The sequence below is a fragment of the Bicyclus anynana genome, chromosome 11, assembly GCF_947172395.1.
Source record: "Bicyclus anynana chromosome 11, ilBicAnyn1.1, whole genome shotgun sequence".
NCBI lineage: Eukaryota > Metazoa > Arthropoda > Insecta > Lepidoptera > Nymphalidae > Bicyclus > Bicyclus anynana.
Window position 1 is genome coordinate 2,053,942 of NC_069093.1, and position 16,176 is coordinate 2,070,117.

The window sequence follows — 16,176 nt, forward strand, 5'->3', positions numbered from 1 at the left end:
AGTTTGTTAAGTTAATTTTCAGTTATACGTGGTTTGCAAATCTAAAATTGCTAACTCTTGAAAAATCAAAGACGTGAAATGCTAAACTAAGAATAAAAAATAAATTTCGATTAGTAAATTCTATTTTGTTAAGGTATAGCTTCAATTCAAAGCAAAATGTGTGAAAAGCAATTGAAACTTCAAATAGTTTTAATAGTTTTATGTGTAGTTTTTAAGGGAATTTATTGTGTGGACGATAGTAAGTACTTTTGTAAAAACGTTAATACCTAATAATAATCTTAGAATGCCATAATACAAGCATAAATAAATATCCAGCTGGGGATCTCAACTTCCGAGTTGAACTTACTAATTTAACTATTATGGTTACGCCATAATTTGAGATCGACTTCAACGACTTCATATCATCTATTATGTGTTTGACACTGTGAAGAATATCAATTTGCGAGTCTCATAAACCTTAATTAATTAATAAATTTCAATGGCGAATGCCTTAATATACTATAACTTATAATTTCTTTAAAATGTTCAAGGTCTTCTATTTACTGTCTCACGAGCCCCGCGCTATTTTGGAATTTTACAAGACCACAGAGGACAACCACTGTCTGTAGAAATTTCGGAAGAATATATGGACCAAGACTACATAGCTACTAACAGGTTATACACTTTTATAACTATATAGGCTATTAGTGGACATCCGCGACTTAATCCGCCCTTAATCCTGCCCTGGCAGAATATGTACTTAGCGTACGTCTACTAACTATAAACTACCTCCCTTCCTGCTTTTATATACGAGTACATAGATGAGATCCGGAGGGTGTGGGTTGGAATGCGGTCCGGGGCATGTACCTTCAACTTTTCAGTTATGAAACACTAGATAAAGTAGTTCGTGAGCACAATAATTAGACACCTAAACTAAAATAAACCTTGTAGAAATCCAGCAAACCGACCGACACTTTCATAGATGCTCCTATCTTTGTTGCCTTTACTAATTAGTAATTATGATTTTTTTTTCAGAAAGAGACATAAAATCAATTGGAACAAGTAAGTAGCTTTTCTTATTATAACAAGTTAGATTTTGACTGCGATTCACTCTGTGTTAAGTGACAATGCAGTCTTCGATGATAAGGGGTAATTTTGAGAAACTAGTAACAAAAAATTTAACTTATGAGTTACGATTTCCTAGATAGTTTCTTAGCGGCATCATACTGGAAAACTACATCTCTTGATAGTATTTTTTTGCCGGTTGGTTGGTAACTAGCCACAGCCAAAGCCTACCCAGTGGCGTAGCGTGTCTTGGAGGGGCCCTGTATCAAAATTAGTTCGGGGGCCCAAATGAAGGGTAAACATTTCTCAGAAAAGAAACAAAAATGCTCGCTTAAAATAAATATGACAGTGACTTAACATATGTTTCCAACTTTTAGGCTCACACTTAACCATATGTGAATTACCTGCATTTTACTAATTTTGAATTCACACGTAAGGGGGCCCCTTACGTAGACCGGGGCCCCGTATCATTGATAAGGCTGATACAGCGGTAGCTATGCCCCTACTACCACCAGAGCAGGCCTGAGTAAATTTAGAAGATATAAATCCAAAATAGCCAATTAAAAATCACGTGTCTCAAACGGTGAAGGAAAAACATCGTAAGTAAAGTTGCATACGTGAGAATTTTCGTAATTCTACGGGTGTGAAGTCTGCCAATCCGCCAGGGCCAGCGTGGTGGACTAAGGCCTAACCCCTCTCATTCTGAGAGGAGACTCGTGCTCAACATTAAGCCGAATATTATGGGTTGATATTGATGACGACTTTATTTATTTTACAGAAATCCACTGGACATGGACGACTTTGATGACGATGAGACGGACGAAATATTTGATGAAAAAGATAAAGACATTAAGCTGCCTAACAAATTCAATTTGCAAACAGGTCCAGTGTAACCAATAAATTTTAATTAAGATAGTTAAAATATTAATTAAGATAGACTGACACTGATTTGTTTTATTTTCCCTAACAAGATTTTCCTTATCAAATCTTATACAGGATGCTGGGAAGTAATTCCCATAACGTCAAGGTGTTGAATCCATTTATAAAAGCCAAACTGCATGACTAATATATTTTTAATTAAAAAATAAAAACTTATTATATTTGCATACAAAGTAATTCAAATAGTTCTCTCTATGTAACACTCGCCTATATCTAACCTTCTCTTCCATACGTCATAATTATAATGATGCGTACATTTTAAAATCTATTTACAAAAGAAATATTGTTTTTATTTACTCCGAAAATATTAATTTTAGAACACATATTCTTTGTATCATCATCATCATCATCATATCAGCCGATGGACGTCCACTGCAAGACATAGGCCTTTTGTAGGGACTTCCAAACATCACGATACTGAGCCGCCTGCATCCAGCGAATCCCTGCGACTCGCTTGATGTCGTCAGTCCACCTGGTGGGGGGTCGGCCAACACTGCGCTTACTAGTGCGGGGTCGCCATTCCAGCACTTTGGGACCCCAACGTCCATCGGCTCTTCGAACTATGTGCCCCGCCCATTGCCACTTCAGCTTCGCAACTCGTTGAGCTATGTCGGTGACTTTGGTTCTTCTGCGGATCTCCTCATTTCTGATTCGATCACGCAGAGATACTCCTAACATAGCTCGTTCCATCGCCCGCTGTGTGACTCTAAGCCTTCTTATGAGGCCCATAGTTAGCGACCAAGTCTCGGAACCATAGGTCATCACTGGCAACACGCACTGTTCGAAGACTTTTGTCTTCAGGCACTGAGGAATTTCGGACGAAAAGATGTCGCGAAGCTTCCCGAATGCAGCCCAGCCGAGTTGGATTCGACGGTTCACCTCTTTCTCGAAATTGGACCTACCTAACTGGATCATATGTCCTAGGTATATGTATTCGTCTACAATTTCGAGTGCAGCGTTCTCAACTATAACTGGGTGGAGCGATACATGAGCATTACACATTATTTTTGTTTTGCCCATTTTCATTTTCAGGCCCACCTGTTGAGAAACGCTGCTGAGGTCATTGAGCATGGTACTAAGGTCATCCAGAGTCTCTGCCATGATGACTACATCATCCGCGAACCGCAGTTGAGTGATGTACTCGCCATTGATGTTGATGCCAAGTCCGCTCCAGTCCAGAAGCTTAAAGACGTCTTCCAGTGCGGCGGTAAATAGCTTCGGAGAGATCACATCTCCCTGACGCACTCCTCGCTGCAACTGGATTGGCCTCGTAGTCTGATCCTGAATACGGACTGACATAGTGGCGTTTTCGTACAAGCACTTCAACGCTTGGATATACCTGTAATCAATTCGGCATCTCTGCAATGACCTTAGCACAGCCCAGGTTTCCACCGAATCGAAGGCTTTCTCATAGTCCACAAACGCTAAGCAAAGTGGCTGGTTATACTCGTGAGTCTTCTGTATAACCTGCCGCAGCGTATGGATGTGGTCTATGGTACTAAAGCCTTTTCGGAAACCGGCTTGTTCGGGAGGCTGGAAGTCGTCAAACCTATTAGCGAGACGATTCGTAATGACTCTCGAGAACAATTTGTAAACATGGCTTAGCAGCGAGATGGGTCTGTAATTCTTCAGCAAGGTGTTGTCACCTTTTTTGAAGAATAGAACCACCACGCTCCTATGCCACGCCTCAGGCGTCGTGCCCTCGTGAATGACGGAATTGAACAATCGCTGAAGGACTTTAAGTATCGGTTTTCCACCCGCTTTCAGGAGTTCTGCTGTGATTCCGTCCTCACCTGGCGCCTTATTGTTCTTCAGGTGTTTGAGAGCCACACTAATCTCGTATAGGCTGACGTCCGGGATATCTTCGGTATAGTGTCGGGTCAACTTGGCTCTGGGGTCTTTAGCCAAATTGGCAACAGGCTGCTGAGTAGTCGTGTATAGCTGTCCATAGAACTTCTCGACCTCACTTAATAACTCGGGCTTGGAAGAAATTAGATTACCGTGTTCGGTCTTCAAACGCGTCAGCTGCCTCTGTCCAATAGACAGATCTCTGGCGAAAACTTTCGAGCCTCGATTATTTTCAATCGCATTTTTAATACGCTCGGTATTGAAATTTCGCAAGTCGCTGGTTTGCGACTTAGAGATCTGTCTACTGATTTGTCGGTATTTTGACGCATCTGCTGAAGACTGTAATCTCATTTCTTGCCTCTCTTCCATGAGTTTAAGTGTTTGGTCCGAGAACTTTTTGGTTCTTTTCGCACGGTGGGTCTTATAGAACTTAGACCCAACGGAATGGACAGTTTCCACGAACCTGTTGTTCAGATCGTCCACAGTTTCGCAATTTGCTAGGCAATCAAAGCGGTTCTGCAGTTCTAGTTGAAAGGACTCGGGGTTTTGAATATGGGCACGAGTAGGTCGGTCGGATAGCACCCTGTATAATGGGAGTCATGGCTATAATGGGCCATGTTTTTTCATTTTATATTCTTTACAAGTTACCTTAAAATTAAGAAATTAAATATCACGTGTCTCAATCGGTGAAGGAACACATCGTGAGGAAACCTGCATACCAGAGAATTATCTTAATTCTCTGCGTGTGTGAAGTCTACCAATCCGCATTGGAACAGCGTGGTGGACTATTGGCCTAACCCCTCTCATTCCGAGAGTTCCGAGAGGAGACTCGAGCTCAGCAGTAAGCCGAATATGGGTTGATGACAACGACTAGTTACCTACAATCTCACCTGGAGGTAAGTGATGATGTAATAAGATGGAAGTGGGCTAACTTGTTAAGAATCGCATGAAAATCCACACCCCTTTCAGTTTCTATACAACATCGTATCGGAACGCTAAATCACTTGGCGGTAAGACTTTGCCGGTAGGGTCCCACCAGCAAAAATAGCAGATAGTATAGGATAACACTAATGAAATCATGTACAAAAATAACTGACTTTATTCATCAAAAATAAATATAAAGTATAAAAGTAACAAAATTACACAAATCATAATCAATTTTCATCGTACAAAAATTCCAAGTGCTCTTCTAGTTCCTTCTTCTGAGGGTCTACAAGACCGATGGGCATTTTGGCCATCTCTAATGACTCCTCAGAATAATCTGTCGTGTCATCAGAGTACATGTCTTGTATGTGGTCCTGGTATATCTTCTCGCATTCGCTGGGGTGTTCGCTTTTTATGGTGCTCGGGTGGTAGCCTATGGCTTGTATGGTGCCCAGGGTGAGGTATGGGACTTGGGTCGTCACTTGGAAATGCTTGTCTGTTGACAAAAACAGGTTATATAATTATTGATTTTAAAATTTTAGGACATACAATAGAAGTAGACATGTGATATTTAATTTCTTAAAATGCACACAACTGAAAAGACGGACGGACCGGATTCGAACCAGTGGCGTAGCGTGCATTGTCAAAAATCAAAATCAAAATTGGTTGGGGGGGTCAACACAAATGAAAGGTAAAGATTAATTAATCAAAATAAATACGTCAATAACTTAACCTAGTTTTGTTCCTCAAGGACCAATTTTTTACATGACACATTGTTCAAAGTTATTACTTACTAGCGGACGCCCGCGACTTCGTCCGCGTAAAAATTGATGTAAACTTCTCTACCTCTACCTTACCCTGCTCGTAAACCTATACCCCTACCCTAACCCTACCCGTACGCTATCCATACCCTATCCTACCCTACCCCTAATTTACCCCTACCCTACCCCTACCTTACTCCTACCCTACCGCTAACCCTAACCCTTCCCTACCCTTACCTTACCCCTACCCTAACCCTACCCTACCCGTACCCTACCCTACCTTACCCTACCCTACCCCTATCCTACTCCTCCCCAACCATATACCTTCCATATCCTTCCCTACCCTACCCTACACTTTCCCTAAATTACCCCTACCCTACCTCTATCCTACCCCTTCCCTACCCCTATCCTATCCCTACCCTCAGCTAAATTGGTCCAGCCTTTTGAGCGTGGTGCAATGACCAAAAGACTATAATTTCCCAAGCGACTTCTATGCTAATACTATAAAGAGGTAAAGTTTGTGTGGTTGTCGGGGGTAATCTCTGGATCTACTGGACCGATTTGGAAAATTCTTTTACCAATAGAAAGCTACATTATTTGCGAGTGTCATAGGCTATGTTTGGTCATCATATTCATACGGGAACGGGAACCACGTAATTGAAACCGCGGGGCGTCATATAGCGGCATTTCTGCGACTTTCAGAAATTTTGTATTATCTCCGAAACTATATAACTAATTAACATACTGTAAAGGGCAAATCTTATCTCTATAATATCCTTGTGATTATTAAATAATTTATTTTGATAAGGATTTAAGTTTAGTTGTGTAAATAATGACGTAAACCTTAGTTTAAAATTTAAATAATTTATTAAAGTACTAAAAGTACTATATCTGCTAAAATATAAAAGATAGATATATGGTGTCGCGGACTTTTTTGTAGAACTTTTAACGGTTCAAAAAGCCTCCATACATTTATTTTAGTTATACGCAATGGTTGAGGCAGCGCATGCGAATAAGTAAGTTTTTCGGTCCGACCTGTAAGAGAAAACCCGCGATAACTCAGTAGTTATATGTGATAGAAATATAAAATATAGCCTATAGCACTCCCCAATAACGTAGCATTCTACTGGTGAAATAATTTTTAAAATTGGACCAGTAGTTCCGAAGATTACCCCATTTCAAATAATTGTTACAAACTTACAAACTTTACCTCTTTATAATATTAGTATAGAAGTATAGATTGAAATGATCCAGAGAGTTGTTTAGCTTTTGACCAATTTTTGACGGCCTCCATGGCGCAGTGGATTTATTTCGGTTCGATCCCCGGCTGTCCCAATTGAGGTATTCTGAATTGGCACAGGTCCGACTGGTGGAAGGCTTCGGCCGTGGCTAGTTACCACCCTACTGGCAAAGACGTACCTCCAAGTTATTTACCCAAAGACGTTCCGCCTTTCGGTAAGATGTGTAGAAACCGAAAAGGAGTGGAAATTCATCCTACTCCTAACAAGTTAGCCCGCTTCCATCTAAGACTACAAGAGTTGTAGCCAAGGGTTAACTTGTAAAAGAATAAAAAAAAAAAATTAAATTTGTTATTGTAGGCAGATGAAACTTCCTTCCCATTTATAGCACCATTTACTTATATGGCTCGGTAACTCTGTCGCTATTGTCGCGGTTTTTAACCGACTTCCAAAAGGAGGAGGTTCTACGTTCGGCTGTATGTTCTTTTTTTTGCAGAATGGCGACCGCCGCGACATTAGTCCAGTTTTGACGACTGGGTCAGAAAAGTTTGTAGCTAAGATCAGGTATAATGACACTTATATGAATTGAATAATGAAATTGAAGAAGTTCATGTTATATAGGCAAAAAGAAGAGTTAGAAGATTATGCAGTGGAGGCATCAATTATTTAGTGTTTTATTATCTGAATTTTTTATTTGAATGTAGGTATTAAAAGTATTTTGATTAGTTGTTTAGTTTGTAATTATAACTGACTGAGACGTCACCCGGGTCTCAGCTGAAAATCAGCGCTGGGCATTGATTTCCTGCGATGAACGGCTAATGCTGAGCTGTAAACCCTTTCTGTTTGGTGTCACAGACAGTCATGTAATATCTAAGATAGGATGTACTGTTTGTGACACTAAAAAGTGAATGAACTTATTTTCTTTCTTTCTTGTTTCTTTCTTACTTACAATCAATATGATCCGGTATAATGACGGTAGCAACAGTCTTAGCGACTCTTTCGTCGTAGTAATCTCCGTGTATATCGACCTTGTGGCCTTCGTATACCTCGCGCGGCGGCGCTCTTTGACTGCACTCGTCCTCAAAATGGCGTCGGCCGGACCGATGTGGTACGCGAGGAGGCGGCACCTCTGTCAGTGGTACGAACCTACTGGACAGGTGAGGACCCACTGGTTTCACTTTTGTTAATCTAGAAAGAATTGCAAATGAAAGTAAAGGAAGTAGACGAAGGGAGTGTGGATTTTCTTTCTCCTAACAAGTTTTCCAGCTTCCATCTTAGATTGCATCATTACTTACCATCAGGTAAGATTGTGTTCAAGGACTAACTTGTAAAGAATAAAAAAAGGAACCTTACAGTTTCGCTGTGTCCGCCTATATGTCTACCTTGTATACTTAATCCACTATATCTTATTTGGCCCAATGTGGATTGGCAGATTTCACACACTCAGAGAACTACATTTACTACTACATTTACAGTTTTCTACTACTAAGAATATCTACAAAATCTATTACTAATATTATAAAAAGGTAATGTTTTCGGAATTGTAGGGGTAATCTCTGGATCTACTGAACTGATTTTAAAAATTCATTATCCAATAGAAAGCCACGTCATTTGTGTCATAGGCTACTTTATCCCTAGATATATTCTCACGGGAACGGGAACTACACGGTTGAAATCGCGGCGCGTCCATTAGTCTTTACTATGTATTATTTATCTAAATGAAATGAACGAATTACAATGACCCCTTTTATTTTCATTTTATTTTATCAAAAATAGTCACTAAAAGGCCTTTCCTATTAGGTATATTATTAAAAAAGAAAATACAATCATAATAGACAATACATTGCCGAAAAGTTCTTACATATTCATCATAACACTTCCTCTTATTTCTGAAGTCACACGCCTACTAAATAAAATCATCGCAACAAAATAAACAAAACACTTCATTTTGACTGCTAATACACAAACATTTTACAAACGAACCCTAATATAAGTGCTCTATGTTCTATGATAACTATGGTCTGACAGATCCTCCTGAAACTGAACGTTTTATATTTTCAGTTGAACGTAATCTTTGCACAGAAGTGCATTGTTTCCGTACAATGCAACAGGTGTGGGTGTTTTTTGTTGTTTTTGGTGTTTTTTATGTGATACCGAGGTTGTTACATAAATTAGTGCTATAAAAGCAGAAATATCTAATAGGTTTATGATTTGTTACATGTTGGGCTTGGTTGTAGCGTTTTTTAATAATTGCTTGGTTGGTTTGTGCAATACATGAGGACTAAGGTTCGAGTCCGGGTTTAGAAATATTGGGTGGTATTTTTTTTTACGTGATACCGAGGTTGTTACATTCATCGCTACACACGAACCATCTGGTGTGTTACGAACGAATTTGCCAAGCTATAGTCTTGAACCAATTTAGATAATATTAAATCGTGAATCCGAGCTGGGTGTCTCATGAAAACCACAGACGAACGGCATCAGAGATGTTGTCCTCATGATGAAAGGGCAGAATTAAAACATCAAGAGTTTATGGTTTAATAGTATTTGTTTTTTCTTTTCTTGAAGAGCACAGGGTCGAGGTGCCAGGTCTGGTTGCCGCCGCAGCTGATGAGGGTGAAGCAGCCTCCGTACACGATGGGCGGGTCAGTGTCGGGCACGCAGATGTTGTCCTGGCAGAAGGTCGCTGTACCTAAACAAAGAATAGGGAATATGCATGTATATTTTGGGTTACGGGCTCATAGCGTACAACTCAGTGGCGGATTTACAAATGTGCCGCCAGTAGATTATTGAATTATTGTTGAAGTTGTTTAATGTCAAAAATTGTTAAAGGAAATACTCCGTATAGACTACAGCACGAAATACATCAAATATAGTTTCAATCAACAGCTTGTTAAAAATAAATTAATATGTTCCAATAAAAGTACTCAAACAGACAATGAATTTAATATAATTAATAACATTCCTATGATAATTAATAGTGTTGCTGAAGAAGTAGATAATCTTGATATTAATAATCTGGACAAATCGGATATTATAACCACTAAAATAGATAGTGAGAATAGAAGTTTTTTTCGTCACTAAATACTTAAATGTTCTTCACCAAAATATAAATGGTCTACTTAGTAAATCTGATCTCATGGTAATACATATGGATGAATTGTGCAACAATTGCGAACCAATCGACGTTTTATGTTTTACAGAACATAATATGACTACAGCTGATGTTAAATTATTGGCTATTCCTAATTTTATCTTAAGCGATTATTACTGTAGGAAAAATAGAAATGGTGGTTCATGCATATTAGTAAGAAATTGTCATAAGTTTAAACCATTGGACACTATAAACTGCAGAAGTATTTCAAATGTTATGGAAATATCTGCAATAGAATTAATTGAACACAACATGATTATAATATGTATCTACAGGGTACCTAATAATAGATTAAATGCTCTTGAAGTTTTCTTTAACACCGTATCTGATATTTTGAAATTTATCTGTATAAAAAATAAAAAAATTGTTATTTGCGGTGACTTCAATATTGACATACTTACACCAAGTAATACAGTTGATAAGTTTAAACAATTAATGACTTCTTATAATCTGAAATTTGCAGTAAACGAGCCAACTAGAGTCAGCAGTGGAACCTGTCTTGACAATTTTTTACATAACGTACTGAGAGCTAGTGCTAAAGTATCTGAACTGGCATTATCTGACCACTCAGCTCAAATTTTTAAATGCCCTATCAAAAAATGTTGCCGAATACAATATTGGTTCATAGAAAAAAGGGACTACTGCAAAGAAAACATTGTGAAATTTAGAAGTTGTCTTGAAAGTATAACTTTTTCTGAGGTAATAAGTGCCAATTCTGCTAATGAGGCATTCAATGAATTTTACGAGACATTTAAATTATTCTATGATCTTTGTTTCCCAGAAGTAAAAGTGAAAATCATTAGCCATAAAAGACCCCGTTGGATATCGAAAGGCATTAGGCAAGGATGTAAGCGTAAAAGACAACTTCTTTGGAATTACAGAACAAATACAAATAATAAAAATAAAAACATCTATAAAAACTATTCCAAACGATTAAAAACAATAATTCGCCTAACCCAAAAGTCTCAGAATACCTACGCGATTTCCAATTCACAAAACAAATCGAAGGCAATGTGGAACATAATACGAAATCAACAAAATAATTATCCTAAAGAAAGTGTAGAGCAAATTAAAGTTGGTGATAACATTTTCAGGAATCCTATTGATATTGCTGAAGCATTTAACGAATTTTATGTTAACCAAAATACAAGGAAACTTAATAATCAAAATTATATCAAACACATAGATGCAAATATGCCACATTCATTATTTATGTTTCCAATAACTACTCAGGATGTAATATTAACAATAAAAAATTTGAAAAATACAAATAGTACTGGTTATGACAACATTTGCACAAAAGTTATAAAATATGTTTGTCTAACAATCTCGCCGGTTTTGTGCTATATAATAAATCTCTGCCTGGAACAAGGTATATTCCCTGATAAACTTAAAATATCTATTATTAAACCATTATTTAAAAAACTAGATAAAGATGATATGTCATGCTATCGACCTGTAGCCTTAATTCCTATATTTTCGAAAATCATTGAAAAAATTGTATATAATAAATTATACTCATTTTTTGAGAAAAACAATATATTCAATGATAATCAAATGGGGTTCCGAAAAACAAAAACGATTAACACGGCGATTTATCAGTTTATTAATAACGTAATGACAAACATAGATAACAAACTAATTGTATCAGCATTGTTTATGGACCTAAGTAAAGCTTTTGATAATGTTGATCACAAGATACTATTGACGAAGTTAAGTAAATATGGAGTTAGAGGCAATGCACTAAATTTATTGAAAACATACCTTATAAATAGGACACAAATAACACTAATAGATAGAATCGACATGAATACGCGAACTGAGACTAAATATTTATCTAAAGAGAAAACTGTTACTCGCGGCGTACCTCAAGGAAGTGTATTAGGTCCACTACTCTTCCTGATATATATAAATGATCTACCGAATTCAACAAATCATCCCATGGTGCTATTTGCGGATGATTGCACTGTGATCTATATAAATAGGAACATTACTGAACACGAGAATTCTATAAATGACAGTCTGTTAGATATAATGAATTGGTTGGACGATAATACGCTTACGTTAAACTTTAATAAAACAAAACTAATGAATTTTCAGAATATAAGGAGCCATATCACATATGATTTAAACATTAAATATTTCGACAAAGTAATTGACGAAACTTATGAAACAAAATTTTTAGGATTAAATATTGACAAACATTTTTCATGGAAAACGCATACTGAATATGTGTGTTCTAGGTTAAATCAGCTTTCTTACATGTTATTTATGCTTTCCAAGAAAGTTGATAATAAAACCTTACTTGTGGCATATCATGCCCAAGTTGCTTCGATTCTGAGGTATGGGATAGTTTTCTGGGGTAACGCTAGCTACATTACAAATGTCTTTGTTGCACAAAAAAGATGCATAAGAGCAATATGTGGATTGCAGAAATGGGAAAGTTGTAGACCCTATTTTAAAAAATTAAAGATATTTACTGTGACATCCCTATATATATTTGAAATCGCATTATTTCTGAGAACGAACGACAGATTATTTCAAAGGCATAATCGTGAGCGTTGCAGAGATAGATTTCGGTTTCCTCCCCACCACACTGCTTTCCTAAATAAGAGCATCTGCATGATGATTATTAGAATATATAATAAATTACCAAAGCGTATAAGACAGGAGAACAATTTAATTAGTTTTAAAAATAATCTGCGTAGGTTTCTCCTGGACAATGCGTTTTATGACATAAATGAATTTTTAACTTTGACATTTTAATATAAATTTATTCTTTTGACAATATGATGTAAATTGATTTTTGATTCATTTATTTTTTATTTGTATTTTCTTTTTTTCAAATTAATTAATATTGTTCTTCTATTCATTATTAAAAGTAATTTCTGGAATGACATAATATTTACTGTAAATGTAACTAATATTTTGCATGCCAATCGGGCGTGATACAGAACAGATTATATTTATTTGTTAAGACCTTGTAAACTGTATCAGCAAATAAAGGATTGTATTTGTATTTGTATTTTGTATTTGAAGCCTCTACTAAAGTCTGGAATTTGATAGATATCGAATCAATACAATTACCTTAAATTGTGTCAGTGAAATTGCAAGTTTTAATATTTTACTAGGACTAGACAGGGATTACAGGACGTACAGGACAAAATATTAAACTGAAGTGTACCATTATTTTAAAAACTTGTACTCTTATCGAGGTTTGCAAATTGGTGTAAAACTTTTGTAATATTTATGGGAGGTGATTTTTTTTTAAGTGTGTTCATTCCCACTTTTTCCTTGAAAATGTTTCACAATACCTGCCTACTTGCTTAAATTTACTATGCACCCATAGATAGCTACATTATCAGAAAGCAACAAAAGCTACATTTTATCTCCGTATCCCCACGGAAATGGGAACTACGCGGGGTAAACCCCGTTATAATAAATTTGTAGAGAGGTCCATTCTGTACATGAAATATATTTCCAAAATAACTATCAGCGGGTGATTAGTGATACTGATGCCAAAAATGCAATCAGTAAAATTTTTGTCTGTCTGTCTGTTCGTTATAAAAACAAAAACTACTCGACGGATTTTAACGAAACTTAGTACAATTATTCTTCGTACGCTTGGACAGGTTATAGTATACTTTTCATCACGCTACGATCAATAGGAGCAGAGTAGTGAATGAAATGTTGGGACAACGGGAGAAGTTTCTTCATTTTTACAGCGATACTACTGTAAGGTAGGGGTGTCCACTTTGGAGTGTTTTGTATAAATCGAGTACTTTTCAAAGATTTTTTATAATCCACTAATTTAAGCATTGTATTATTAAAAAAAAACAGTAAAATCCATACATGAGAAAAATCTTTATTACTTATATATTAAAGTAAGAACAAAAAAAACAGCTGCGATCGATTCGCATTGTAAAAATCGATGTATCGCATTGTAAAAATCGATGTTTTCAATAAATCGATATATATCGAATATCCCTACTGTAAGGGCTGGATTAAAGAGGTCAAAGACCGTCCACTATCGAACATAAAGCGAACTCACCAACGTATCCAGTAGGGCGCGCCTGTCTCCTATTCTTCACATAGTCCACGACCGCTTTAGATAATGCGTAGAAGTGCTTGCTTGCTTTGTACCGCATCTTGGCTAGCGCTGCATCGCAGTCGCTCTTGTCCGCACGGCAGTGGTACGCCAAGTTGCGAGTGTTCGCCTTTATCATTTCTTCTCTTAGTACTTTGTATTTGGTGTCCGTTTGGAGCATTTGAGCAAAACGGACGTTTACTGGAAACATGTTTTATTGTTATGATTGAGTTTGCCTCAAGCTTATTGATACTTATAAACTTAGAGAAAATAGTGATTTCCGCTATCCGTGAACACAACATACATACTCGTTAATAAAACTGAAAATATATACTGGAAATGGAAAGTTTGCATGTGTTTGGAAGAAATGGTCTGCTAAATAGAATAGAATAGAATCTCTTTATTATGTCCACAGACAAGTAATAAAATAAAAAATAAACAAACAGAACATACAATACATACATCTGGTTGTGGACAAAAAAGGTATCTGGTATTTGTTAAATTATATCCAGATGGTGGCGATAGATTGGGTAATAATGTTAGATGATAAATTAAAGCAATGCATGGTGGTGCAATTTTTTCGTTTTACAAAATGTCCCATGGTTTAGTAGTTTATGAATCTGAGTAAGACCAAATATTTTTTTTTTTTACGAAACTAACTTTTTTATATTTATTATTGACGGACTTGAAGCATATATTGCCCGATCTAACCAAGTCGTAATTGTTACATAAGCCTGTAATTACAACCAGCGACCACACCCATGACCACCACCTATGACCAAACCCACGGCCATCAACACGACCACCATTGACCACGACCACGACTAGAACACAGCAATTATGTTTCACGAAAGAAATTACTATGACAGTAGTAAGTAAGTACTTTCCCAGAGGAGCTTTGTCTACAAACGCTCTACTGCTGAAAATCTTTTAAGAAGTATTTACATGTAGAAGGCTTCAATCACTTACAACCAGCGCCAACAAGATATGCTTCGCTATACGAAGCATGGTGGAAAATATTTACAAGAAAATAGCACAAAACCACTTTCCACATGTCTGTATCGCATAGCAAAGACTGCGTCGTCGAAACAATTAAAATACTAACAATGTGATTGTTAAAATTTCAATTTAAGGTGCAATTATTATTAGTTGGTGGTAAAGTTAAACTATACCTCAAGCCAACGCTTCTGGCACACGTAGTGATATTTATTTTAAGGGGAATCGCGAAAATATCTTCAATAACTAGTGTAACCTGAAGTGAACTGAAAGTGTTTCTGAACCAAGTATAAAATCAATAGATTTTCATTCCATTATTATTAGACTAGATAATTATTTTGTAAATATTTTTAGACTTATCGCACATCAACATAATAATAGGACTCCAAAATTTCACTAACCTATCATCCTTCAATATTTTAAAAACTAAAACATCAAGGCTGTTTAATAAGTCGAGTAATGCTACAACTATTTCCATGATGCACAGTTTAATCAATAATAGGCAGATAGAGCGTACGGAACCGGAGCGTCGTAGCCGCTCCAAATACAAAATTCAAAAACGAATACATTCTCGAGTCAGTATAACACGAAGCGCATCGCATCAGTAACTTTCAATATTATTCAAGAAAAATGGCGTTTTATGTTTTTAAATATTTTAACAACTATTTAAAAAAAACTAAAGAAATAAGATGGAGTATTTTTTTATTGGTTATTATATTAATTTACGTAATTGTTATTAGTGTTAAATTTTGAAATACAAATTATCCGGATATGTCAAGGAGACGTTTTATGTTTTTCATCGGCTTTACCACGCTGCTTGTAAAGATTCATTCTGTATGATCTGTATTCTGTGCCGTGATGAATCATTTTCAAGTTGAGCAAAGGCTACGTCACATAGGTAGACTAGACAACATAGACAATTTTGTTTATCTAACCGCATTATGGTCGCATAGACAATTTTGTTAAATAAATATAGAACTATTGATTGTCAACCTTGTCTTGACCACTGCCCTTTCTGAGAAAGTTTTATTTTCTAAAGCTCGAGAGTTAAATTATGTCGTACATGGGTCATTTTAGGGGGTTGTATAACAATGTATATAAGAATCTATATCATAATAATCTGAACTTTTACGAGAATGTAGATACTATCGAAATTTATGTTAATTTAATCACACGTGTTAATTA

General features: G+C 36.5%; 3 protein-coding genes across 3 annotated transcripts; 1 reads left to right on the forward strand and 2 right to left on the reverse strand.

Moving 5' to 3' along the window:
- The first annotated feature begins 41 nt into the window (after positions 1 to 41).
- LOC112056598 (uncharacterized) lies at positions 42 to 1,986 on the forward strand. The gene is made up of 4 exons (XM_024097046.2): positions 42 to 238; positions 531 to 654; positions 1,015 to 1,041; positions 1,823 to 1,986. The coding sequence occupies exons 1-4, from the start codon at positions 157 to 159 to the stop codon at positions 1,935 to 1,937; spliced, it is 348 nt and encodes a 115-aa protein (XP_023952814.2). The 5' UTR covers positions 42 to 156; the 3' UTR covers positions 1,938 to 1,986.
- A 2,999-nt stretch (positions 1,987 to 4,985) lies between these two features.
- LOC112056602 (uncharacterized) lies at positions 4,986 to 8,623 on the reverse strand. The gene is made up of 3 exons (XM_024097053.2): positions 8,616 to 8,623; positions 7,704 to 7,942; positions 4,986 to 5,251 (listed from the first exon to the last, which is right to left on the reverse strand). The coding sequence occupies exons 1-3, from the start codon at positions 8,621 to 8,623 to the stop codon at positions 4,986 to 4,988; spliced, it is 513 nt and encodes a 170-aa protein (XP_023952821.2).
- Positions 8,624 to 9,217: 594 nt separating this feature from the next.
- On the reverse strand, positions 9,218 to 15,056 carry LOC112056597 (uncharacterized). The gene is made up of 3 exons (XM_052884500.1): positions 14,965 to 15,056; positions 13,960 to 14,196; positions 9,218 to 9,446 (listed from the first exon to the last, which is right to left on the reverse strand). Exons 1-3 carry the CDS (start codon positions 15,047 to 15,049, stop codon positions 9,292 to 9,294), a joined length of 477 nt encoding a protein of 158 aa, XP_052740460.1. The 5' UTR covers positions 15,050 to 15,056; the 3' UTR covers positions 9,218 to 9,291.
- Positions 15,057 to 16,176: the final 1,120 nt, after the last annotated feature.

Excerpts from the sequence above, each read along its gene's own strand:
- LOC112056598 (XM_024097046.2), top strand. The coding sequence starts at position 157 with ATGTGTGAAAAGCAATTGAAACTTCAAATAGTTTTAATAGTTTTATGT. Across the intron at positions 655-1,014 it reads GACTACATAGCTACTAACAG|AAAGAGACATAAAATCAATT; the intron begins GTTATACACTTT and ends TTTTTTTTTCAG. Across the intron at positions 1,042-1,822 it reads CATAAAATCAATTGGAACAA|AAATCCACTGGACATGGACG; the intron begins GTAAGTAGCTTT and ends TTTATTTTACAG.
- LOC112056602 (XM_024097053.2), bottom strand. Across the intron at positions 5,252-7,703 it reads TATACCGGATCATATTGATT|ACAAGCATTTCCAAGTGACG; the intron begins GTAAGTAAGAAA and ends TTTTGTCAACAG.
- LOC112056597 (XM_052884500.1), bottom strand. The coding sequence starts at position 15,049 with ATGTGGAAAGTGGTTTTGTGCTATTTTCTTGTAAATATTTTCCACCAT. Across the intron at positions 14,197-14,964 it reads ATATCTTGTTGGCGCTGGTT|TAAACGTCCGTTTTGCTCAA; the intron begins GTAAGTGATTGA and ends ACATGTTTCCAG. Across the intron at positions 9,447-13,959 it reads GCGCCCTACTGGATACGTTG|GTACAGCGACCTTCTGCCAG; the intron begins GTGAGTTCGCTT and ends TTCTTTGTTTAG.